Below are 27003 nucleotides of genomic sequence, written 5' to 3'. Positions count from 1 at the left end.
AGTTATCAGTCAGCTACTGTCAGCTGTATGGTTAAAAAAAAAAAAACAGCGGCCAATCAGCTTCATCAGTGCTAATGTCACACTTTGCTTCACTGTGATCTCATGAGATTTCGCTGAAATCTCACAATATGTCATAGTAAACTTCCTTAAACTGTGTAGGGAAATAACAGGACTGTGCATGCACTTGGCAGATGCATACCTGGGACTAGCATCTTAATTGGCTGATTAAAGTCCCTTTACAATGGGATGTGGCTACTGAGGGAACTTTGGGGTAAAATATCTTCTTTTTTTTACACAGAGATGTTCAGTTGATATTTTCTAGTCTGATTTTTACAGCTATGCTGCATCCCTTTCAAGTGCTTTAACATTTAGGTATTATGTTCTTTTAACGTATTAGATTCCAAACACTGAGACTCTTTTCCAATTTATTACAACACACAAGAAAACACCTTTTTCCTAAATCCCCCCCCCCCCCCCCCCCACCAAAACAAAAAAAAATCTTTAACCTTTTGAAGACCTATTTTGACATCTCTAGGCTTTTGCAGCTTTTTAATCAATAATCATGAATTCATTTTTGGATGAAGAAAATGTTTCCAATTGGTTGCTTATTTTTTAGCAAATCCTGTAAAAATGCTTCTTATGTGTAAGTTTTTACAATTTTTATCAAATCTGACAGTTGGAACTACACCAATCTATCTTGAGCAACCTAACAAGTTCACAGCCAAATGCTTCACATGAATTGTAATACTCTGCGTAACAACCCCCCCGCCCCCTGCTAAATGAAGAACCATGTATTTGCATCGCAAGCTCTAAAACACTGGAGGCCAGGCCATAGTGCTTACTGCTAAGATTGTTTAAACATAAGGGCAGCATAAGACTAGGATTTTGCTTCTCCCATAGCAAGCTAGAACAAGCAGGATGGAACTAAGGGAAATTGTATCTACCACTTCTACTGTAGGGTGACACAATTATGAGTGAACTACCAGTTTGCCGCTTCCACAACATGGTGGAACAGACAAGACGGAACTATGAAAATGGAATTCACCACTTCTACTATAGGGTAACACACATAATAACGAAACTATCGGATACGGAATCTGCTACTTCCATAGCGATATAGAAGAGACAGGATGGAACTATGGGAAATTGAATTTATTGCAGGGTGACAAAAACATAAGGGAGCTATGGGACATGGATTTTGCCTCTCCCACAGCATTGTGGAACAGACAGAATGGAACTATGGAAAATGTAGTCTTCCACTTCTACTGCCAAGTGACATAGACATGAGGGAACTATGAAGTATGGCACTGCACTGTGACAAAAGTGGAAGATTTAAAACATGGAATCTGCAAAACATAATTCAATTATCTATTTGAAAGAGCAAGGCGAAGACTCCGGATATCATCTAGAGTCCACATATAATCATTAACCAATCTGCCCATGCAGAGACCTTGTCTTATAAATCAATACTCCAATACATTCCTAGGTTGGCAGGTAACATTATTATTATTATTATTTTTCTGTAATATGGCTCTAAATCAGGTTCCTTGCTCAGCAGATCTTAACCTGGAACCTGCATCTGGCCCTTGGAGGTTTGTCATGTGCGGTCCTATCGTTTGGATCTATTCTTTACCTTCAGAACACACACTACCTCTATTTTACACAACAAATAAATCATGCTACCTGTATTTGTTTTTCTAAACTTAATTGTAATGTTTTATTGATTTTTTTTTTTGGTTGAACATAAACCGCATGGTCCATTTATCCATTTAGATTATATAAATGGACCTTCAGGAAAATTGACAATCTCTGTAGACTGCTTGCTTGTTTGCTGCTAAGTGACACAGACATTCTGCCTACATGATATGCTCACACATTTTTATTTTACTCACCCAAAATCCCTGAGGACTTTAGCAGCAAATGGATGGAATAACTGGACAGGAGAGCCACTGCAGTGAGGAGGAACCTGTGAGCAGTGAGAAATATATGAGGGGCAACATATAAGTGACTGGTTCATTATGTCCACAACCAAATGCTATCTTCTCCTGATGTCACTGTAATGTGTACAGCAAGGAGCCCCACATGAAGCCCTGTTTAATATAGAGCAATGCTGATACGTCATCAATATAACCACACATATAAAGAGCTGTATACACACAAAACAATACGCACACCAGACAAAATACACAGATGTTACTCAATACTACACAAAACACAGTTAACACATCAAACACAAAAATTACACATAAATGATAGAGTACACAGTATACAAACAAACATAATGGTGTTTGTGTTGTTATGCAAACTTCTGTCCCTGAACTGTGGGAACATGCAGGTGATATGTGAAAGGGGGGGGCTACCATGAAAAGAGAAGTCCTCCCCACTCTCTGCTTCTACAAAACCAGGTGTGACCTGTCACAGACCTAAATAAGCACCAGTTCCTCTGCACACGACTCTTACATTCTTCTATTAGGACAGTCAGTGTAAGACTTTTAAAGGGATAATAAACTTAAAGGGACTTAAAACACTATGTTTTCTAAGCATTATACCGAGGTTATTCTCTACCTCCTTCAAGTCATGGGTATTTTAAAATCTAGGATTTATTTCCAGTGCTAACGTGCAGCAACTCTCTTAAGATTCTTGCAGCATAACCTAAATTCCAAAATGGCAGCATCCATAGAGGAAGTTGTATTAAATATATTTAATGTTTAATGACCCCTTAATTCCTCAACAGTAACAACATTACAAGCCTCCCCCAGATAATCTAACCTATGTACAGAGTCACTGACTTCAGCCTGCTTACTTAGCAACAGAGCAAGTCTTCTGCCAGAAAACTCAATATTAATGTTATGTCTACTAACTCAGAGACAGACAGTCATCGCCCTATATACTCTGCATAAAACTAGTGAATATATGGTCTAATGCTCCGTAAGTATGTGACTATAATTAGTGTTGTGCAGTAGGCATAATATTGGGTAGCTGGACATTTGACAACCAAAAAGCAGTGTTGTTTAATTGCAATTATATTTTAATGTTGTATTATCAAATGATATTCACAGTGATATATTTATTGTTATTAAAGGGACATTAAACACTTTGAGAAGGTAATTTAAAATGATGTTGATATAAAAACAGAATTTATGCTTACCTGATAAATTACTTTCTCCAACGGTGTGTCCGGTCCACGGCGTCATCCTTACTTGTGGGATATTCTCTTCCCCAACAGGAAATGGCAAAGAGTCCCAGCAAAGCTGGTCACATGATCCCTCCTAGGCTCCGCCCACCCCAGTCATTCGACCGACGGACAGGAGGAAATATATATAGGAGAAATCATATGATACCGTGGTGACTGTAGTTAAAGAAAATAATTCATCAGACCTGATTAAAAAAACCAGGGCGGGCCGTGGACCGGACACACCGTTGGAGAAAGTAAATTATAAGGTAAGCATAAATTCTGTTTTCTCCAACATTGGTGTGTCCGGTCCACGGCGTCATCCTTACTTGTGGGAACCAATACCAAAGCTTTAGGACACGGATGAAGGGAGGGAGCAAATCAGGTCACCTAAACGGAAGGCACCACAGCTTGCAAAACCTTTCTCCCAAAAATAGCCTCCGAAGAAGCAAAAGTATCAAATTTGTAAAATTTGGCAAAAGTGTGCAGTGAAGACCAAGTCGCTGCCTTACATATCTGGTCAACAGAAGCCTCGTTCTTGAAGGCCCATGTGGAAGCCACAGCCCTAGTGGAGTGAGCTGTGATTCTTTCAGGAGGCTGCCGTCCGGCAGTCTCATAAGCCAAACGGATAATGCTTTTAAGCCAAAAGGAAAGAGAGGTGGAAGTCGCTTTTTGACCTCTCCTTTTACCAGAATAAACAACAAACAAAGATGATGTTTGTCTGAAATCTTTAGTAGCCTCTAAATAGAATTTTAGAGCACGGACAACGTCCAAATTGTGTAACAAACGCTCCTTCTTTGAAACTGGATTCGGACACAAAGAAGGTACAACTATCTCCTGGTTAATATTTTTGTTAGAAACAACTTTAGGAAGAAAACCAGGCTTAGTACGCAAAACCACCTTATCTGCATGGAACACCAGATAAGGAGGAGAACACTGCAGAGCAGATAACTCTGAAACTCTTCTAGCAGAAGAGATTGCAACCAAAAACAAAACTTTCCAAGATAGTAACTTAATATCTACGGAATGTAAAGGTTCAAACGGAACCCCTTGAAGAACTGAAAGAACTAGATTTAGACTCCAGGGAGGAGTCAAAGGTCTGTAAACAGGCTTGATCCTAACCAGAGCCTGAACAAATGCTTGAACATCTGGCACAGCTGCCAGTCTTTTGTGAAGTAAAACAGATAAAGCAGAGATCTGTCCCTTCAGAGAACTTGCAGATAATCCTTTCTCCAAACCTTCTTGTAGAAAGGATAGAATCTTAGGAATTTTTATCTTGTTCCATGGGAATCCTTTAGATTCACACCAACAGATATATTTTTTCCATATTTTATGGTAAATTTTCTAGTTACAGGCTTTCTAGCCTGAATCAGAGTATCTATTACAGAATCTGAGAACCCACGCTTTGATAGAATCAAGGCGTTCAATCTCCAAGCCGTCAGTTGGAGGGAAACCAGATTTGGATGTTCGAATGGACCCTGAACAAGAAGGTCCTGTCTCAAAGGTAGCTTCCATGGTGGAGCCGATGACATATTCACCAGGTCTGCATACCAAGTCCTGCGTGGCCACGCAGGAGCTATCAAGATCACCGAGGCCCTCTCCTGATTGATCCTGGCTACCAGCCTGGGGATGAGAGGAAACGGTGGGAATACATAAGCTAGGTTGAAGGTCCAAGGTGCTACTAGTGCATCTACTAGAGTCGCCTTGGGATCCCTGGATCTGGACCCATAGCAAGGAACCTTGAAGTTCTGACGAGACGCCATCAGATCCATGTCTGGAATGCCCCATAATTGAGTTATTTGGGCAAAGATTTCCGGATGGAGTTCCCACTCCCCCGGATGGAATGTCTGACGACTCAGAAAATCCGCTTCCCAATTTTCCACTCCTGGGATGTGGATCGCAGACAAGTGGCAGGAGTGATCCTCCGCCCATTGAATTATCTTGGTCACTTCTTTCATCGCCAGGGAACTCCTTGTTCCCCCCTGATGATTGATATATGCAACGGTCGTCATGTTGTCTGACTGAAACCTTATGAATTTGGCCTTTGCTAGTAGAGGCCAAGCTCTGAGAGCATTGAATATCGCTCTCAGTTCCAGAATGTTTATCGGGAGAAGAGACTCTACCCGAGACCATAGACCCTGAGCTTTCAGGGATTCCCAGACCGCGACCCAGCCCACTAGGCTGGCGTCGGTCGTGACAATGACCCACTCTGGTCTGCGGAAGCTCATTCCCTGTGACAGATTGTCCAGGGTCAGCCACCAATACCCAATATTGCACATGACAAAAAGAGAATACAGGTTGATACAAATGTACTCCTTCTATAGATTTTCTAACCAATCATAGATGCATTGTAAAAAAGTTTTTCTTTATACTACATATCTTTTATATTTTTATCCTAAAAAGTTTTTTAGAAAGTTTCCAAAAGTTCCTTTAAGGTTTTTAGATCTCTATTTATTAGATTATGTATTTTTCGATATATATATATATTTTCCAATATATATAAACTGTGTATTTTACAATAAACACTCTCTGTACCGTGATCCCTACATTGATTTTGTTCACTAGACAAATACCAAGGTTAACACTTTTTGTCCCTTTGAATTTGAATAGGCTAGGATACACACCACTTCCGGTTTAACCATGACCGGTAAGGTGCAACATCCGGCTCAATCTTACCGGATGTTAAAGTATCTTACTTTTTCCGGCTACTTCCGGTTCAGAAACGTACCGGTATTTTGTCATATATTTCATGCCAAGTTGTAAAACTGGCTCTACATGTGGGATAACTGCTTTCTGCCCCTCCGGATCTGATTGGTACAGAGTAAATACCACTTCCGCCTCACCCATAACATCCGATATAGCTTAACCGGATGTTTACATCTCAGCGGCCATTTCCGGTTAAAAAAAACACCGGCAAACCATAACATTTGACCCCACAGCTAACTACTAAGGCACATAACACGAATAAACACATTAGGAACAACATAGACAATGTTTAATAAACATAAACATAGACAAACTCTAAATAAAAGCCTTATCTAAATGATACAGAGACAAATGTGAACTTTTTTTTTATTTTTTTTTTATATTTTTTTTTTTTTTTATTTTTTTTTTATACAGATGAGCACTTCCGGCTCAACACTTCCGGTACCACATTTTTGGCGCGAAATTTTGGCGCAAAAATTTGGCGCAATTTCAATGCAATTTGATTGGTTAGAGAAAGGTATAAAGTCCTCAGCTCACCCACACCATACTATAGTCTTGATAAAGGCCTCTCTTGAGGGCCGAAACGCGTTGACAGAGCTATGGTGAGCTATTTATTCCTTGATTGTTGAATTATAATACAGTATTACACTATTGTTATTATCTTTTATTTTCAGGGTTTGAAGATTCCCTAGGATTATTTTTATTTATATTTTTGTATTTTTGCTTATTTTTAGATTATTTTTATTTATATTTTTGTATTTTTGCTTATTTTTATTTTTTATTTTTTATTTTTATACAGCAAATAATTTTTCTACATGGAAACATAACCCCTCCACATAAGCCCCCTTTTTGGGATCACTCTCACTAGTTTGTGCACATACTAATCATTTATTTTTTGTTTTTTATCTTTTGGATATTTTACATCTTTTTTGGACTTATTTTTATCACTATTTTGGATTGACTTCACGGATTATTCTTTGTCACCATATTTTGATAGACCTTTTTTTCTACCTTCATTTTGATGTTTTTTAAATGTCTCTTTGAAATGTTTTTTGCAAAGCTTTTTTAATAGAACTTTTGAATCTGCTGGATTTGCACTATTCATTTATACCACGTTTTTGGACAACACTTAAATTTGGACAGTTTATTTTTTGGATACACATGTGAAAATCTATTTATATCTCTTAACTTTGAGAAGGGATTTTTGGACACTACTTAACCTTTTTTTATATATCTCTTAACTTTGAGAAGGGATTATTGGACATTATTTACTTTTCATTGTTTTTTATTATTTTTTATTGTTTATTATTTTCAGATTTATGCCAACACAACTATATATGAGACGAATTTTATGAGACATTATACATACAGCTAAAAAGCAAAACACGCGTGTTTTTATAGATATTTATGTGTTTATGTGTTTTTACACATTATTTCTTGCCGTTCTGTTAAAATATATTTTAAACGACACCCTTGTTTTATATGTTTAATATGTATTAAATGCTTTTATGTATCAACTGTGCCACTCTTAGATCTTATATCTAGATATCAAAACCTACACATCTATACAGCACAACTACCATAATTGTAGCTGAGCTATAGCGCTATACAATTTCTCAGACAGAATACCATATTTCCACACCTATACCGCACCAGACCTCGCCAAGATTTGGCGCTCCTTTCTAAACCACGTTTTGACACATATTTTCTAAAAGTGGGCACCTGGGGACCCACTATAGACAGGAGCTATAGGTCCACACTTTCAGCGCTGTAAGAAAACATTGAATCCACCAACGGAGTGACTCTCTGGTCTTTTGATCTACTTGAATCGTCGGAGACAAGTCTGTATAATCCCCATTCCACTGTCTGAGCATGCACAGCTGTAATGATCTTAGATGAATTCGTGCAAAAGGAACTATGTCCATTGTTGCAACCATCAATCCTATTACTTCCATGCACTGCGCTATGGAAGGACGATGAACAGAATGAAGTACTTGACAAGAGCTTAGAAGTTTTGATTTTCTGACCTCTGTCAGAAAAATCCTCATTTCTAAGGAATCTATTATTGTTCCCAAGAAGGGAACTCTTGTTGACGGGGACAGAGAACTTTTTTCTCTTTTCACCTTCCATCCGTGAGATCTGAGAAAGGCTAGGACGATGTCCGTATGAGCCTTTGCTTTTGACAGGGACGACGCTTGAATCAGGATGTCGTCCAAGTAAGGTACTACTGCAATGCCCCTTGGTCTTAGAACCGCTAGAAGGGACCCTAGTACCTTTGTGAAAATCCTTGGAGCAGTGGCTAATCCGAATGGAAGTGCCACAAACTGGTAATGCTTGTCCAGAAAAGCGAACCTTAGGAACTGATGATGTTCCTTGTGGATAGGAATATGTAGGTACGCATCCTTTAAATCCACGGTAGTCATAAATTGATTTTCCTGGATAGTAGGTAGGATCGTTCGAATAGTTTCCATTTTGAACGATGGTACCCTGAGAAATTTGTTTAGGATCTTTAGATCCAAAATTGGTCTGAATGTTCCCTCTTTTTTGGGAACTATGAACAGATTGGAATAAAATCCCATTCCTTGTTCTCTTATTGGAACTGGATGTATCACTCCCATCTTCAACAGGTCTTCTACACAATGTAAGAATGCCTGTCTCTTTATTTGGTTTGAAGATAATTGAGACCTGTGGAACCTTCCCCTTGGGGGTAGTTCCTTGAATTCCAGAAGATAACCTTTAGAAACTATTTCTAGCGCCCAAGGATCCTGAACATCTCTTGCCCAAGCCTGAGCAAAGAGAGAAAGTCTGCCCCCCACAAGATCCGGTCCCGGATCGGGGGCTATCCCTTCATGCTCTTTTGGTAGCAGTGGTAGGCTTCTTGGCCTGCTTACCCTTGTTCCAGCCTTGCATTGGTTTCCAGGCTGGTTTGGGTTGTGAAGTAATACCCTCTTGCTTAGAGGATACAGAATTAGAGACTGGACCGTTTCTGCGAAAGGGACGAAAATTAGGCTTATTTTTAGACTTAAAAGACCTATCTTGTGGGAGGGCGTGGCCCTTTCCCCCAGTGATGTCTGAAATAATCTCTTTCAAATCAGGTCCAAATAATGTTTTACCTTTGAAAGGAATGTTAAACAATTTTGTCTTGGAAGACACATCCGCTGACCAAGACTTTAGCCAAAGCGCTCTGCGCGCCACGATAGCAAACCCTGAATTTTTCGCCGCTAATCTAGCTAATTGCAAAGCGGCATCTAAAACAAAAGAGTTAGCCAATTTAAGTGCTTGAACTCTGTCCATAACCTCCTCATACGAAGATTCTTTACTGAGCGATTTTTCTAGTTCCTCGAACCAGAAACACGCTGCCGTAGTGACAGGAACAATGCATGAAATTGGTTGTAGAAGGTAACCTTGCTGTACAAAAATCTTTTTAAGCAAACCCTCTAATTTCTTATCCATAGGATCTTGAAAGCACAACTATCTTCGATAGGAATAGTAGTGCGTTTGTTTAGAGTAGAAACCGCCCCCTCGACCTTGGGGACTGTCTGCCATAAGTCCTTTCTGGGGTCGACTATAGGAAATAATTTCTTAAATATAGGGGGGGGAACAAAAGGTATGCCGGGCCTTTCCCACTCTTTATTTACTATGTCCGCCACCTGCTTGGGTATAGGAAAAGCGTCGGGGGGCACCGGAACCTCTAGGAACTTGTCCATCTTGCATAATTTCTCTGGAATGACCAAATTGTCACAATCATCCAGAGTAGATAACACCTCCTTAAGCAGTGCGCGGAGATGTTCTAATTTAAATTTAAATGTCACAACATCAGGTTCAGCTTGATGAGAAATTTTTCCTGAATCTGAAATTTCTCCATCAGACAAAACCTCCCTCATGGCCCCTTGAGATTGGTGTGAGGGTATGTCAGAACAGTTATCATCAGCGTCCTCTTGCTCTTCAGTGTTTAAAACAGAGCAATCGCGCTTTCTCTGATAAGTAGGCATTTTGGATAAAAGATTCGCTATGGAGTTATCCATTACAGCCGTTAATTGTTGCATGGTAATAAGTATTGGCGCACTAGATGTACTAGGGGCCTCCTGTGTGGGCATAACTGGTGTAGACACAGTAGGGGATGATGTAGTATCATGTTTACTCCCCTCATTTGAGGAATCATCTTGGGCAATATCATTATCTGTGGCATTACTGTCCTTACTTTGTTTGGACACTATGGCACAATTATCACATAAATTTAAATGGGGAGACACATTGGCTTTCATACATATACAACATAGCTTAACTGATGGTACAGACATGTTAAACAGGCTTAAACTTGTCAACAAAGCACAAAAAACGTTTTAAAATAAAACCGTTACTGTCACTTTAAATTTCAAACTGAAAACACTTTATTACTGAATATGTGAAAAAGTATGAAGGAATTGTTCAAAATTCACCAAAATTTCACCACAGTGTCTTAAAGCATTAAAAGTATTGCACACCAAATTTCAGAGCTTTAACCCTTAAATTAACGGAACTGGAGCCGTTTTTACATTTAACCCCTATACAGTCCCAGCTATATGCTTTGCTGAGACCCAACCAAGCCCAGAGGGGAATACGATACCAAATGACGCCTTCTATAAGCTTTTTCAGTGATTCTTAGCTCCTCACACATGCATCTGCATGCCTTGCTCTCCAAAAACAACTGCGCATTAGTGGCGCGAAAATGAGGCTCTGTCTACAACTAGAAAAGCCCCCATCTGAAAAAGGTGTCCAACACAGTGCCTGCCGTTTTTTTTAAACGTTCCCCAAGATTATAATACCAATTATTAGTTAGAATCTGCATAATATGCCTAGCAAAGCAATCGTTTTAGCCCAGAAAAATGTCTACCAGTTTATAAGCCCTTTTTGAAGCCCTTTATTCTTTTATGTTTAACTAAGAAAATGGCTTACCGGTCCCCATGAGGGGAAATGACAGCCTTCCAGCATTACTTGGTCTTGTTAGAAATATGGCTAGTCATACCTTAAGCAGAAAAGTCTGCTAACTGTTTCCCCCAACTGAAGTTACTTCATCTCAACAGTCCTGTGTGGAAACAGCAATCGATTTTAGTTACTGTCTGCTAAAATCATCTTCCTCTTACAAACAGAAATCTTCATCCTTTTCTGTTTCAGAGTAAATAGTACATACCAGCACTATTTTAAAATAACAAACACTTGATAGAAGAATAAAACTACATTTAAACACCAAAAAACTCTTAACCATCTCCGTGGAGATGTTGCCTGTACAACGGCAAAGAGAATGACTGGGGTGGGCGGAGCCTAGGAGGGATCATGTGACCAGCTTTGCTGGGACTCTTTGCCATTTCCTGTTGGGGAAGAGAATATCCCACAAGTAAGGATGACGCCGTGGACCGGACACACCAATGTTGGAGAAAAACAGAATTTATGTTTACCTGATAAATTACTTTCTCCAACGGTGTGTCCGGTCCACGGCGTCATCCTTACTTGTGGGATATTCTCCTCCCCAACAGGAAATGGCAAAGAGCCCAGCAAAGCTGGTCACATGATCCCTCCTAGGCTCCGCCTTCCCCAGTCATTCGACCGACGTAAAGGAGGAATATTTGCATAGGAGAAACCATATGATACCGTGGTGACTGTAGTTAAAGAAAATAAATTATCAGACCTGATTAAAAAAACCAGGGCGGGCCGTGGACCAGACACACCGTTGGAGAAAGTAATTTATCAGGTAAACATAAATTCTGTTTTCTCCAACATAGGTGTGTCCGGTCCACGGCGTCATCCTTACTTGTGGGAACCAATACCAAAGCTTTAGGACACGGATGAAGGGAGGGAGCAAATCAGGTCACCTAGATGGAAGGCACCACGGCTTGCAAAACCTTTCTCCCAAAAATAGCCTCAGAAGAAACAAAAGTATCAAACTTGTAAAATTTAGTAAAAGTGTGCAGTGAAGACCAAGTCGCTGCCTTACATATCTGATCAACAGAAGCCTCGTTCTTGAAGGCCCATGTGGAAGCCACAGCCCTAGTGGAATGAGCTGTGATTCTTTCAGGAGGCTGCCGTCCGGCAGTCTCATAAGCCAATCTGATGATGCTTTTAATCCAAAAAGAGAGAGAGGTAGAAGTTGCTTTTTGACCTCTCCTTTTACCAGAATAAACAACAAACAAGGAAGATGTTTGTCTAAAATCCTTTGTAGCATCTAAATAGAATTTTAGAGCACGAACCACATCCAAATTGTGCAACAAACGTTCCTTCTTTGAAACTGGATTCGGACACAAAGAAGGCACGACTATCTCCTGGTTAATGTTTTTGTTAGAAACAACTTTCGGAAGAAAACCAGGTTTAGTACGTAAAACCACCTTATCTGCATGGAACACCAGATAAGGAGGAGAACACTGCAGAGCAGATAATTCTGAAACTCTTCTAGCAGAAGAAATTGCAACCAAAAACAAAACTTTCCAAGATAATAACTTAGTATCAACGGAATGTAAGGGTTCAAACGGAACCCCCTGAAGAACTGAAAGAACTAAATTGAGACTCCAAGGAGGAGTCAAAGGTTTGTAAACAGGCTTGATTCTAACCAGAGCCTGAACAAAGGCTTGAACATCTGGCACAGCTGCCAGCTTTTTGTGAAGTAACACAGACAAGGCAGAAATCTGTCCCTTCAAGGAACTTGCAGATAGTCCTTTCTCCAAACCTTCTTGAAGAAAGGATAGAATCTTAGGAATTTTTACCTTGTCCCAAGGGAATCCTTTAGATTCACACCAACAGATATATTTTTTCCATATTTTGTGGTAAATTTTTCTAGTTACAGGCTTTCTGGCCTGAACAAGAGTATCAATGACAGAATCTGAGAACCCTCGCTTTGATAAGATCAAGCGTTCAATCTCCAAGCAGTCAGTTGGAGTGAGACCAGATTCGGATGTTCGAACGGACCTTGAACAAGAAGGTCTCGTCACAAAGGTAGCTTCCATGGTGGAGCCGATGACATATTCACCAGGTCTGCATACCAAGTCCTGCGTGGCCACGCAGGAGCTATCAAGATCACCGATGCCCTCTCCTGATTGATCCTGGCTACCAGCCTGGGGATGAGAGGAAACGGCGGGAATACATAAGCTAGTTTGAAGGTCCAAGGTGCTACTAGTGCATCTACTAGAGTCGCCTTGGGATCCCTGGATCTGGACCCGTAGCAAGGAACCTTGAAGTTCTGACGAGAGGGCATCAGATCCATGTCTGGAATGCCCCACAATTGAGTAATTTGGGCAAAGATTTCCGGATGGAGTTCCCACTCCCCCGGATGAAATGTCTGACGACTCAGAAAATCCGCTTCCCAATTTTCCACTCCTGGGATGTGGATTGCAGACAAGTGGCAGGAGTGAGTCTCCGCCCATTGAATGATTTTGGTCACTTCTTCCATCGCCAGGGAACTCCTTGTTCCCCCCTGATGGTTGATGTACGCAACAGTCGTCATGTTGTCCGATTGAAACCGTATGAACTTGGCCTTTGCTAGCTGAGGCCAAGCCTTGAGAGCATTGAATATCGCTCTCAGTTCCAGAATATTTATCGGGAGAAGAGATTCTTCCCGAGACCAAAGACCCTGAGCTTTCAGGGGTCCCCAGACCGCGCCCCAGCCCACCAGACTGGCGTCGGTCGTGACAATGACCCACTCTGGTCTGCGGAAGCTCATCCCCTGTGACAGGTTGTCCAGGGACAGCCACCAACGGAGTGAATCTCTGGTCCTCTGATCTACTTGTATCGTCGGAGACAAGTCTGTATAGTCCCCATTCCACTGACTGAGCATGCACAGTTGTAATGGTCTTAGATGAATTCGCGCAAAAGGAACTATGTCCATTGCCGCTACCATCAAACCTATTACTTCCATGCACTGCGCTATGGAAGGAAGAGGAACAGAATGAAGTATTTGACAAGAGTTTAGAAGTTTTGATTTTCTGGCCTCTGTCAGAAAAATCCTCATTTCTAAGGAGTCTATTATTGTTCCCAAGAAGGGAACCCTTGTTGACGGAGATAGAGAACTTTTTTCTACGTTCACTTTCCACCCGTGAGATCTGAGAAAGGCCAGGACAATGTCCGTGTGAGCCTTTGCTAGAGGAAGGGACGACGCTTGAATCAGAATGTCGTCCAAGTAAGGTACTACTGCAATGCCCCTTGGTCTTAGCACCGCTAGAAGGGACCCTAGTACCTTTGTGAAAATCCTTGGAGCAGTGGCTAATCCGAACGGAAGTGCCACAAACTGGTAATGCTTGTCCAGGAATGCGAACCTTAGGAACCGATGATGTTCCTCGTGGATAGGAATATGTAGATACGCATCCTTTAAATCCACCGTGGTCATGAATTGACCTTCCTGGATGGAAGGAAGAAGTGTTCGAATGGTTTCCATTTTGAACGATGGAACCTTGAGAAACTTGTTTAGGATCTTGAGATCTAAGATTGGTCTGAATGTTCCCTCTTTTTTGGGAACTACGAACAGATTGGAGTAGAACCCCATCCCTTGTTCTCCTAAAGGAACAGGATGAATCACTCCCATTTTTAACAGGTCTTCTACACAATGTAAGAATGCCTGTCTTTTTATGTGGTCTGAAGACAATTGAGACCTGTGGAACCTCCCCCTTGGGGGAAGCCCCTTGAATTCCAGAAGATAACCTTGGGAGACTATTTCTAGTGCCCAAGGATCCAGAACATCTCTTGCCCAAGCCTGAGCGAAGAGAGAGAGTCTGCCCCCCACCAGATCCGGTCCCGGATCGGGGGCCAACATCTCATGCTGTCTTGGTAGCAGTGGCAGGTTTCTTGGCCTGCTTTCCTTTGTTCCAGCCTTGCATTGGTCTCCAGGCTGGCTTGGCTTGAGAAGTATTACCCTCTTTCTTAGAGGACGTAGCACTTGGGGCTGGTCCGTTTCTGCGAAAGGGACGAAAATTAGGTTTATTTTTGGCCTTGAAAGACCTATCCTGAGGAAGGGCGTGGCCCTTGCCCCCAGTGATATCAGAGATAATCTCTTTCAAGTCAGGGCCAAACAGCGTTTTCCCCTTGAAAGGAATGTTAAGCAATTTGTTCTTGGAAGACGCATCCGCTGACCAAGATTTTAACCAAAGCGCTCTGCGCGCCACAATAGCAAAACCAGAATTTTTCGCCGCTAACCTAGCCAATTGCAAAGTGGCGTCTAGGGTGAAAGAATTAGCCAATTTGAGAGCAGGAATTCTGTCCATAATCTCCTCATAAGAAGAAGAATTATTATTGAGCGCCTTTTCTAGCTCATCGAACCAGAAACACGCTGCTGTAGTGACAGGAACAATGCATGAAATTGGTTGTAGAAGGTAACCTTGCTGAACAAGCATCTTTTTAAGCAAACCTTCTAATTTTTTATCCATAGGATCTTTGAAAGCACAACTATCTTCTATGGGTATAGTGGTGCGTTTGTTTAGAGTAGAAACCGCCCCCTCGACCTTGGGGACTGTCTGCCATAAGTCCTTTCTGGGGTCGACCATAGGAAACAATTTTTTAAATATGGGGGGAGGGACGAAAGGTATACCGGGCCTTTCCCATTCTTTATTTACAATGTCCGCCACCCGCTTGGGTATAGGAAAAGCTTCGGGGGGCCCCGGGACCTCTAGGAACTTGTCCATTTTACATAGTTTCTCTGGAATGACCAAATTCTCACAATCATCCAGAGTGGATAACACCTCCTTAAGCAGAGCGCGGAGATGTTCCAATTTAAATTTAAATGTAATCACATCAGGTTCAGCTTGTTGAGAAATTTTCCCTGAATCTGAAATTTCTCCCTCAGACAAAACCTCCCTGGCCCCCTCAGACTGGGGTAGGGGCCCTTCAGAACCAATATCATCAGCGTCCTCATGCTCTTCAGTATTTTCTAAAACAGAGCAGTCGCGCTTTCGCTGATAAGTGGGCATTTTGGCTAAAATGTTTTTGATAGAATTATCCATTACAGCCGTTAATTGTTGCATAGTAAGGAGTATTGGCGCGCTAGATGTACTAGGGGCCTCCTGTGTGGGCAAGACTGGTGTAGACGAAGGAGGGGATGATGCAGTACCATGCTTACTCCCCTCACTTGAGGAATCATCTTGGGCATCATTTTCTCTAAATTTTGTGTCACATAAATCACATCTATTTAAATGAGAAGGAACCTTGGCTTCCCCACATTCAGAACACAGTCTATCTGGTAGTTCAGACATGTTAAACAGGCAAAAACTTGATAACAAAGTACAAAAAAACGTTTTAAGATAAACCGTTACTGTCACTTTAAATTTTAAACTGAACACACTTTATTACTGCAATTGCGAAAAAGTATGAAGGAATTGTTCAAAATTCACCAAAATTTCACCACAGTGTCTTAAAGCCTTAAAAGTATTGCACACCAAATTTGGAAGCTTTAACCCTTAAAATAACGGAACCGGAGCCGTTTTTATATTTAACCCCTTTACAGTTCCTGGTATCTGCTTTGCTGAGACCCAACCAAGCCCAAAGGGGAATACGATACCAAATGACGCCTTCAGAAAGTCTTTTCTATGTATCAGAGCTCCTCACACATGCATCTGCATGTCATGCTTCTCAAAAACAAGTGCGCAATAGAGGCGCGAAAATGAGACTCTGCCTATGATTAGGGAAAGCCCCTAGAGAATAAGGTGTCCAATACAGTGCCTGCCGGTTATTTTACATAATTCCCAAGATTAAAATAATTCCTCAAGGCTATGGAGTATAAAATATGTTTATATATAAATCGATTTAGCCCAGAAAATGTCTACAGTCTTAAAAAAGCCCTTGTGAAGCCCTTTTTTTTCTTTCTGTAATAAAAATGGCTTACCGGATCCCATAGGGAAAATGACAGCTTCCAGCATTACATCGTCTTGTTAGAATGTGTCATACCTCAAGCAGCAAAAGTCTGCTCACTGTTCCCCCAACTGAAGTTAATTCCTCTCAACAGTCCTGTGTGGAAACAGCCATCGATTTTAGTAACGGTTGCTAAAATAATTTTCCTCTTACAAACAGAAATCTTCATCTCTTTTCTGTTTCAGAGTAAATAGTACATACCAGCACTATTTTAAAATAACAAACTCTTGATTGAATAATAAAAACTACAGTTAAACACTAAAAAACTCTAAGCCATCTCCGTGGAGATGTTGCCTGTACAACGGCAAAGAGAATGACTGGGGAAGGCGGAGCCTAGGAGGGATCATGTGACCAGCTTTGCTGGGCTCTTTGCCATTTCCTGTTGGGGAGGAGAATATCCCACAAGTAAGGATGACGCCGTGGACCGGACACACCTATGTTGGAGAAAAGTCTGCAATATACTTTTATTATTTATTTTGTTCCCCTTTCCTGTAATTCCTTACTGAAATTGTGAGCTTTTTAGTTCCTGTTAGAAACGGAAGTGCACAACACTGTTATATTCCTTACAGCCATTGGCTGCACACTCTAGTGACCTATTTATAACTGTCCCTAATTGGCCACAGCAGAGAAGGTAACCTAAGTTACAACATGGCAGCTCCCATTGTTTTATAGACACTAAAACTTTACACTTATTTTCTCAATATACATGTTATTCTCAGACTAATCTTTTCTTGAATATATCATTCTATCTAACATTTATTTAGTGTTTAATGTCCTTTTAAAAAGTTACTACTATCAAACAAAAACAATCTGATGTATTGCTTCTAGATTAGCAGATGACAACTCTGGGGTAGAGAAGAGAAACACTAAACCTTGTAGCTTCAATTAATCTCTTTAAGTTCACTTGTGCCATGAGAAATGAAGATATTTCCTGCAGTGAAAAGGCAATAAATACATGGGGGCTGGCTACTTAGATTGTTCGGAGGATTGTGTAAACAACCACAGCCACCCAATATAACAAATAGACAACCACCACCAAAAAAACATGCGCTTAGTGTGCACTGTCATTTTACATTACTTAAAATAAACATAAAATATCCTGTAGCCAGTGGCGAAGACCATAGAGTGTCTAACGCTGGTTGGACTATTTGTTTATAGCAGAATAGCTGGTATTTTTCATGCCTGATATGTGCTTTTGGATGAAGTCAGATATTTCAAACACAAGTCAATAGCACATATGAACCAGGACAACTGGCACTGTGAGATATCACCCCTATACTGGAGAATTATGAATAGTTTGTTCTCATTCACATGCCTTTGACAATGTTTTGACATATTGAGTTGGCACAATGTACAATTTTCCAGCATTAATTATTATATTATCGTACTGTATTAATTAGGTAAAAAGGTAATGAGTAGGTGTGCAGTCATTAACCTCACACCTTCATCCTGAGATGATTGGGAGCTGTGTATCTTGGACAAGAGGTTAAAGTAATATGTAGATGTGTGTCTCCCCTATAATGTTGAAATTAATTCTACCCAGGCTGTTCACTAAGAATGAAGAGATCAGTTAGTTTTTAGAATCAAGGAGAAGCCTTAGTGAATCTGGGATTGTAGGATATATTCACTCCAAACTTTTCAAATGTTACAATCTTTCAACTTTCTTCTATAAAACCCAATGACTTAATGAAAAAGAGGTGGGCAAACTTTAGTGAAAGTTTACAAAAGAGTCTGGAGAAGGTTGTTAGTGAATTATGTCCAGTGTCTCATTCTCACTACCAATTTCTCCTTTATGTAGGCCACTCGTTTTTGCTTTTAGAATAGCACAGTTATATAGCTTAACATTCATTGACTTGATCCACATAACGCTGTCAACTAAACATAGGAAAGGAAAACATTCTAGCTGTGTTTCAAGGGTTCTTGTTAGGAATATCCCCTAACAACAATACATAGGCTGCCAAGAATTCACTCAGCAATTTGTGTCAAATTGCTGCCGGGATGGTGGTGGGAAATTATATTGACTCCTGGTATGTCAGAGAACTGCAACACATTAAAAACCCTAGCCTCAATCCCAGCCCTAAGCCTGCCCGAACCAAAACCTCAGCCCCAATCCTAAATCCTCATGTTCTCAACCCAAACTCTATACTCAACCCAAACTCTATCCTCAACTACAACCATTATTTAAACCTCAAACCTAACACCAATCTCAACCCTAACTTCAATCTCATCTCTAACCCAAACCTCAATCATAACACCAAGCCCAATCTCAACCCCAACTGTAACCCCAAAACCAAACACAACCTTAACCTCAATCCCAACCCAAACACTAAAGTCAACTGTGACCCAAGCACTAACTTCAAATCTAACCCCCGCCATAATCTTAAACCCAACCTCAACCCTAATTCTAAACTAAAGTGCAACCTTAAACTAAACTCTTAACAATTAGTTCATTTAATGTAGCAAGAGAGAATTGTGTCTGGCTCAGAAAAGAAAAGGGATATCAGCTAGTAACAAGGTAACAAGAAAATAATGAGCTTCTAGCATGAATTGGCACAAAAGGAAATGTATGCTTACCTGATAAATGTATTTCTTTTTCGATACGATGAGTCCACGGATTTGATCCTTACTTGTGGGATATCGCCTCCTGGTCAGCAGGAGGAGGAAAGGAGTACCACAGCAGAGCTGTATAAATAGCTCCTCCCTTCCCTCCCACTCCAGACATTCGACCGAAGTTAGGAAGAGAAAGGAAAAGCCAAGGTGCAGAGGTGTCTGAAGTTTAACAAAAACATAATAACCTGTCACATTAGAAACAGGGCGGGCCGTGGACTCATCGTATCGAAAAAGAAATACATTTATCAGGTAAGCATAAATTTCCTTTTCTTTTTCAAGATACGATGAGTCCACGGATTTCATCCTTACTTGTGGGATACAATACCAAAGCTATAGTACACGGATGAAACGGGAGGGACAAGACAGGGAACCTAAACGGAAGGCACCACTGCTTGAAGAACTTTACCTCTTCCTATAACTAACACGGGCAAAGAGAATGACTGGAGTGGGAGGGAAGGGAGGAGCTATATATACAGCTCTGCGGTGGTGCTCTTTGCCTCCTCCTGCTGACCAGGAGGCGATATCCCACAAGTAAGGATGAAATCCGTGGACTCATCGTATCTTGAAAAAGAAAAGTGTGTTTCTTAAAAGAGAGATGAATTTGCTCCCACCATGTGTTTTTCAATACTGAACATATTAGCTATAATTTATGAAAAGTCTTATATATATACTCACAGGAAAAGAAGAATTCCAGTATTAGCCATGGCATATGCCAGCCCAAGGATGCCGCTGCCCATGATGGCATTGCTGAGGTTAAAAACAGACATACCAAAAGATGTCTTCCCATCGAACTGTGGGGACAGGAAACTACCATCACACAAATTGTTTAAAGAGACAGTATACACCAAATTCATACAACGGCATGTAATAGACAATACTTTAAAGAAGAATATGCACAGATACTGATACAAATATACAAACCTGATACTGATACAAACCTTTTAAAAACATACTTAGAAGCTCCCAGTTTAGCACTGTTGAAAAGGTTAGGCCGGGACAACCAGTGAAATGGGCTGGAAAGCTAAAAGAGCAGACCCCCCCACCCCTGCATATGAAAACCCCAATACACAAGCTAGAGTAGGTAGACAACAGTCTACTTCTAAAACTTTGGGGTTTGGTTAGGAGTCTGAAAATCAGCACAATGTTGTTTAAAAATAAGCAAAACTATACATTAAAAAAAAAAAAACTACTGTATGGGTTATATAAATGGATCATCTACAAAAAATGTATCTAGTGTACAATGTCCCCTTAACATCATCCCGGCTCATCCTTTCATAAGGTTACATTTATTTGTCAGATCTTAAAGGAACATGAAAAACAAAATTTGTTTGTGATTCAGATACAGCATTCAATTAAAAAAAAATCACTGCAGCGCATGAGCCTACCTGAGTATGCTTTTCAATACAGGATACCAAGAAAACGAAGCAAATTAGACAGCAGAAGTAAACTGAAGAGATATTTAAATTTGTAAGATCTGTCTGAATCTTAACAATTTAATTTTCACTTTATAAGGTACAAAAAAAATAAAAATGATGCTTTAGAGTAAGCACACCCCATATTACTGCACACAATCCCTGCAACCTTATAGCTACTGATATTACTTACATCTGTAAATCTGGGTTTTTCCTTTCCTGCGACATGTGGAAGAAATTCCTCCATCTCTGGGATATCAGCTCCAGTATAACTGAGGAAAATAAGCAGCACAGTGAGTCAGATGCAGACTGTCACCCTTAACAAAACACAGGGGATCACAGAACAGGATTCACAGTGAATCATAAAGCAGTAAGCACAAAAAGTAACAATGTAGGAACAGTAGGGACAAACAAGCAGGGGGCACAGTGGGTCATACAGCAAAGGGAACAGGAAGTAACAGAGCTGGGGCACAAAGAGTAATGGAGCAGGGTGGCACAGGGAGTAACTAAGAAAGGGACGTAAGGTGTCTCAAAAGCAGGGGTAAGAGGAAGTCACAAAGCAAGAGTCACAGAACCACAGGGCAGGGGGTAGGGAGTCACAGAGCAGGGGGCACAGAACTACAGGACAGGGGCTAAAGGGAGTCACAGAGCAGGAGCAGAGGGAGTCACAGAGCAGGAGCACAGAGAGTCACAGAGCAGGAGCACAGAGAGTCACAGAGAGTCACAGAGCAGGAGCACAGGGAGGCACAGGGAGTCACAGAGCAGGAGCACAGAGAGTCACAGAGCAGGAGCACAGGGAGGCACAGGGAGTCACAGAGCAGGAGCACAGAGTCACAGAGCAGGAGCACAGAGAGTCACAGAGCAGGAGCACAGAGAGTCACAGAGCAGGAGCACAGGGAGTCACAGAGCAGGAGCACAGGGAGGCACAGGGAGTCACAGAGAAGGAGCACAGAGTCACAGAGCAGGAGCACAGAGAGTCACAGAGCAGGAGCACAGAGAGTCACAGAGCAGGAGCACAGGGAGGCACAGGGAGTCACAGAGCAGGAGCACAGATAGTCACAGAGCAGGAGCACAGGGAGGCACAGGGAGTCACAGAGCAGGAGCACAGAGTCACAGAGCAGGAGCACAGAGAGTCACAGAGCAGGAGCACAGTCACAGAGCAGGAGCACAGAAAGTCACAGAGCAGGAGCACAGGGAGTCACAGAGCAGGAGCACAGAGAGTCACAGAGCAGGAGCACAGGGAGTCACAGAGCAGGAGCACAGAGAGTCACAAAGCAGGAGCACAGAGAGTCATAGAGCAGGAGCACAGAGAGTCACAGAGCAGGAGCACAGAGAGTCACAGAGCAGGAGCACAGAGAGTCACAGAGCAGGAGCACAGGGAGGCACAGGGAGTCACAGAGCAGGAGCACAGAGAGTCACAGAGCAGGAGCACAGAGAGTCACAGAGCAGGAGCACAGGGAGGCACAGGGAGGCACAGAGCAGGAGCACAGAGAGTCACAGAGCAGGAGCACAGGGAGGCACAGGGAGTCACAGAGCAGGAGCACAGAGAGTCACAGAGCAGGAGCACAGAGAGTCACAGAGCAGGAGCACAGTCACAGAGCAGGAGCACAGAAAGTCACAGAGCAGGAGCACAGGGAGTCACAGAGCAGGAGCACAGAGAGTCACAGAGCAGGAGCACAGGGAGTCACAGAGCAGGAGCACAGAGAGTCACAAAGCAGGAGCACAGAGAGTCATAGAGCAGGAGCACAGAGAGTCACAGAGCAGGAGCACAGAGAGTCACAGAGCAGGAGCACAGGGAGGCACAGGGAGTCACAGAGCAGGAGCACAGAGAGTCACAGAGCAGGAGCACAGGGAGTCACAGAGCAGGAGCACAGAGAGTCACAGAGCAGGAGCACAGAGAGTCACAGAGCAGGAGCACAGTCACAGAGCAGGACCACAGAGAGTCACAGAGCAGGAGCACAGTCACAGAGCAGGAGCACAGAGAGTCACAGAGCAGGAGCACAGGGAGTCACAGAGCAGGAGCACAGAGAGTCACAGAGCAGGAGCACAGTCACAGAGCAGGAGCACAGGGAGTCACAGAGCAGGAGCACAGGGAGTCACAGAGCAGGAGCACAGAGAGTCACAGAGCAGGAGCACAGGGAGTCACAGAACAGGAGCACAGAGAGTCACAGAGCAGGAGCACAGTCACAGAGCAGGAGCACAGGGAGTCACAGAGCAGGAGGCACAGAGAGTCACAGAGCAGGAGCACAGGGAGTCACAGAGCAGGAGCACAGAGAGTCACAGAGCAGGAGCACAGGGAGCCACAGAGCAGGAGCACAGAGAGTCACAGAGCAGGAGCTCAGAGAGTCACAGAGCAGGAGCACAGGGAGTCACAGAGCAGGAGGCACAGAGAGTCACAGAGCAGGAGCACGGAGAGTCACAGAGCAGGAGCACAGAGAGTCACAGAGCAGGAGCACAGAGAGTCACAGAGCAGGAGCTCAGAGAGTCACAGAGCAGGAGCACATAGAGTCACAGAGCAGGAGCACACATAGTCGGAGCACAGGGAGTCACAGAGCAGGAGACATAGGGGGTCACAGAGCAGTAGCACAGAGAGTCACAAAGCAGGAGCTCAGAGAGTCACAGAGCAGGAGCACATAGAGTCACAGAGCAGGAGCACATAGAGTCACAGAGCAGGAGCACACATAGTCGGAGCACAGGGAGTCACAGAACAGGAGGCACAGGGGGTCACAGAGCAGTAGCACAGAGAGTCACAAAGCAGGAGCACAGAGAGTCACAGAGCAGGAGCACACAGAGTCACAGAGCAGGAGGCATAGGGAGTCACAGAACAGGAGGTACAGGGAGTCACAGAGCAGTAGCACAGAGAGTCTGAGAGCAGGAGCACAGAGAGTCACAGAGCAGTAGCACAGAGAGTCAGAGAGCAGGAGCAGAGGGAGTCACAGAGCAGGAGCACAGAGAGCAGAACAGGAGCACAGAGAGTCACAGAGCAGGAGGCACATAGAGTCACAGAGCAGGAGGCACAGAGAGTCAGAGAGCAGGAGCACAGGGAGTCACAGAGCCGGAGCACAGAGAGTCACAGAGCAGGAGCACAGAGAGTCACAGAGCAGGAGCACAGAGTCACAGAGCAGGAGGCACAGAGAGTCACAGAGCAGGAGGCACAGAGAGTCACAGAGCAGGAGGCACAGAGAGTCAGAGAGCAGGAGCACAGAGAGTCACAGAGCAGGAGCACAGAGAGTCACAGAGCAGGAGACACAGAGAGTCACAGAGCAGGAGGCACAGAGAGTCACAGAGCAGGAGCACAGAGAGTCACAGAGCAGGAGGCACAAAGAGTCACAGAGCAGGAGCACAGAGAGTCACAGAGCAGGAGCACAGATAGTCACAGAGCAGGAGGCACATAGAGTCACAGAGCAGGAGGCACAGAGAGTCACAGAGCAGGAGGCACAGAGAGTCAGAGAGCAGGAGCACAGAGAGTCACAGAGCAGGAGCACAGAGAGTCACAGAGCAGGAGCACAGAGAGTCAGAGAGCAGGAGCACAGAGAGTCACAGAGCAGGAGCACAGAGAGTCACAGAGCAGGAGCACAGAGAGTCACAGAGCAGGAGGCACAGAGAGTCACAGAGCAGGAGGCACAGAGAGTCACAAAGCAGGAGCATAGGGAGTCAAAGAGCAGGAGCACAGAGAGTCACAGAGCAGGAGTCAAGAGAGTCACAGAGCAGGAGCACAGAGAGTCACGGAGCAGGAGCATAGGGAGTCACAGAGCAGGAGGCACAGAGAGTCACAGAGCAGGAGCACAGAGAGTCACAGAGCAGGAGCACAGAGAGTCACAGAGCAGGAGCACAGAGAGTCACAGAGCAGGAGCACAGAGAGTCACAGAGCAGGAGCACAGGGAGTCACAGAGCAGGAGCACAGAGAGTCAGAGAGCAGGAGCACAGAGAGTCACAGAGCAGGAGCACCGAGAGTCACAGAGCAGGAGGCACATAGAGTCACAGAGCAGGAGGCACAGAAAGTCAGAGAGCAGGAGCACAGGGAGTCACAGAGCAGGAGCACAGAGAGTCACAGTGCAGGAGCACAGAGAGTCACAGAGCAGGAGCACAGAGAGTCACAGAGCAGGAGCACAGAGAGTCACAGAGCAGGAGCACGGAGAGTCATAGAGCAGGAGCACAGAGAGTCACAGAGCAGGAGCACAGAGAGTCACAGAGCAGGAGCACAGAGAGTCACAGAGCAGGAGGCACAGAGAGTCACAGAGCAGGAGGCACAGAGAGTCACAGAGCAGGAGGCACAGAGAGTCACAGAGCAGGAGCACAGAGAGTCACACAGCAGGAGGCACAGAGAGTCACAGAGCAGGAGCACAGAGAGTCACAGAGCAGGAGCACAGAGAGTCATAGAGCAGGAGCACAGAGAGTCACAGAGCAGGAGCACAGAGAGTCACAGAGCAGGAGCACAGAGAGTCACAGAGCAGGAGGCACAGAGAGTCACAGAGCAGGAGCACAGAGAGTCACAGAGCAGGAGCACAGAGAGTCACAGAGCAGGAGGCACAGAGAGTCACAGAGCAGGAGCACAGAGAGTCACAGAGCAGGAGCACACAGAGAGTCACAGAGCAGGAGCACAGAGAGTCACAGAGCAGGAGGCACATAGAGTCACAGAGCAGGAGGCACAGAGAGTCAGAGAGCAGGAGCACAGAGAGTCATAGAGCAGGAGCACAGGGAGTCACAGAGCAGGAGCACAGGGAGTCACAGAGCAGGAGCACAGAGAGTCAGAGAGCAGGAGCACAGAGAGTCACAGAGCAGGAGGCACAGAGAGTCACAGAGCAGGAGCACATAGAGTCACAGAGCAGGAGCACAGGGAGTCACAGAGCAGGAGCACAGAGAGTCACAGAGCAGGAGCACAGAGAGTCACAGAGCAGGAGCACAGAGAGTCACAGAGCAGGAGGCATAGAGAGTCACAGAGCAGGAGCACACAGAGAGTCACAGAGCAGGAGCACAGAGAGTCACAGAGCAGGAGCACAGAGTCACAGAGCAGAAGTCACAGAGAGTCAGAGAGCAGGAGCACAGAGAGTCACAGAGCAGGAGAACAGAGAGTCACAGAGCAGGAGCACAGAGAGTCACAGAGCAGGAGGCACAGAGAGTCACAGAGCAGGAGCACAGAGAGTCACAGAGCAGGAGGACAGAGAGTCACAGAGCAGGAGCACAGGGAGTCACAGAGCAGGAGGCACAGAGAGTCACAGAGCAGGAGCACAGAGAGTCACAGAGCAGGAGCACAGAGAGACACAGAGCAGGAGCACAGGAGTCACAGAGCAGGAGGCACAGAGAGTCAGAGAGCAGGAGCACAGAGAGTCACAGAGCAGGAGCACAGAGAGTCACAGAGCAGGAGCACAGAGAGTCACAGAGCAGGAGCACAGAGAGTCACAGAGCAGGAGCACAGGGAGTCACAGAGCAGGAGCACAGAGAGTCACAGAGCAGGAGCACAGGGAGTCACAGAGCAGGAGCACAGAGAGTCACAGAGCAGGAGCACAGAGAGTCACAGAGCAGGAGCACAGAGAGTCACAGAGCAGGAGCACAGAGAGTCACAGAGCAGGAGGCACAGAGCAGGAGCACAGAGAGTCACAGAGCAGGAGCACACAGAGAGTCACAGAGCAGGAGCACAGAGAGTCACAGAGCAGGAGGCACATAGAGTCACAGAGCAGGAGCACAGAGAGTCAGAGAGCAGGAGCACAGAGAGTCACAGAGCAGGAGCACAGAGAGTCACAGAGCAGGAGAACAGAGAGTCACAGAGCAGGAGCACAGAGAGTCACAGAGCAGGAGCACAGAGAGTCATAGAGCAGGAGCACAGAGAGTCACAGAGCAGGAGCACAGGGAGTCACAGAGCAGGAGGCACAGAGAGTCACAGAGCAGGAGCACAGAGAGTCACAGAGCAGGAGGCACAGAGAGTCACAGAGCAGGAGCACAGAGAGTCACAGAGCTGGAGCACAGAGAGTCATAGAGCAGGAGCACGGGGAGTCACAGAGCAGGAGCACAGGGAGTCACAGAGCAGGAGCACAGAGAGTCAGAGAGCAGGAGCACAGAGAGTCACAGAGCAGGAGGCACAGAGAGTCACAGAGCAGGAGCCCAGAGAGTCACAGAGCAGGAGCACAGAGAGTCACAGAGCAGGAGCACAGAGAGTCACAGAGCAGGAGGCACAGAGCAGGAGCACAGAGCAGGAGTCACAGAGCAGGAGCACAGAGCAGGAGCACAGAGAGTCACAGAGCAGGA

General features: G+C 44.1%; 1 protein-coding gene across 1 annotated transcript in view; it reads right to left on the bottom strand.

Moving 5' to 3' along the window:
- The window catches only part of SLC38A3 (solute carrier family 38 member 3), a 142208-nt gene that overhangs the window by 62557 nt on the left and 52648 nt on the right, over positions 1–27003 (bottom strand). Inside the window, exons 3-5 of the mRNA XM_053721165.1 lie at positions 20954–21032; positions 20024–20139; positions 1893–1966 (exon numbers count right to left, since the gene is read on the bottom strand). Coding sequence (XP_053577140.1) covers positions 1893–1966; positions 20024–20139; positions 20954–21032 — 269 coding nt within the window. The remainder of the gene's footprint in view (positions 1–1892; positions 1967–20023; positions 20140–20953; positions 21033–27003) is intronic.

The sequence above is a fragment of the Bombina bombina genome, chromosome 7 (genome assembly GCF_027579735.1).
Source record: "Bombina bombina isolate aBomBom1 chromosome 7, aBomBom1.pri, whole genome shotgun sequence".
NCBI lineage: Eukaryota > Metazoa > Chordata > Amphibia > Anura > Bombinatoridae > Bombina > Bombina bombina.
This window is presented reverse-complemented; position numbering and strand designations above follow the sequence as displayed.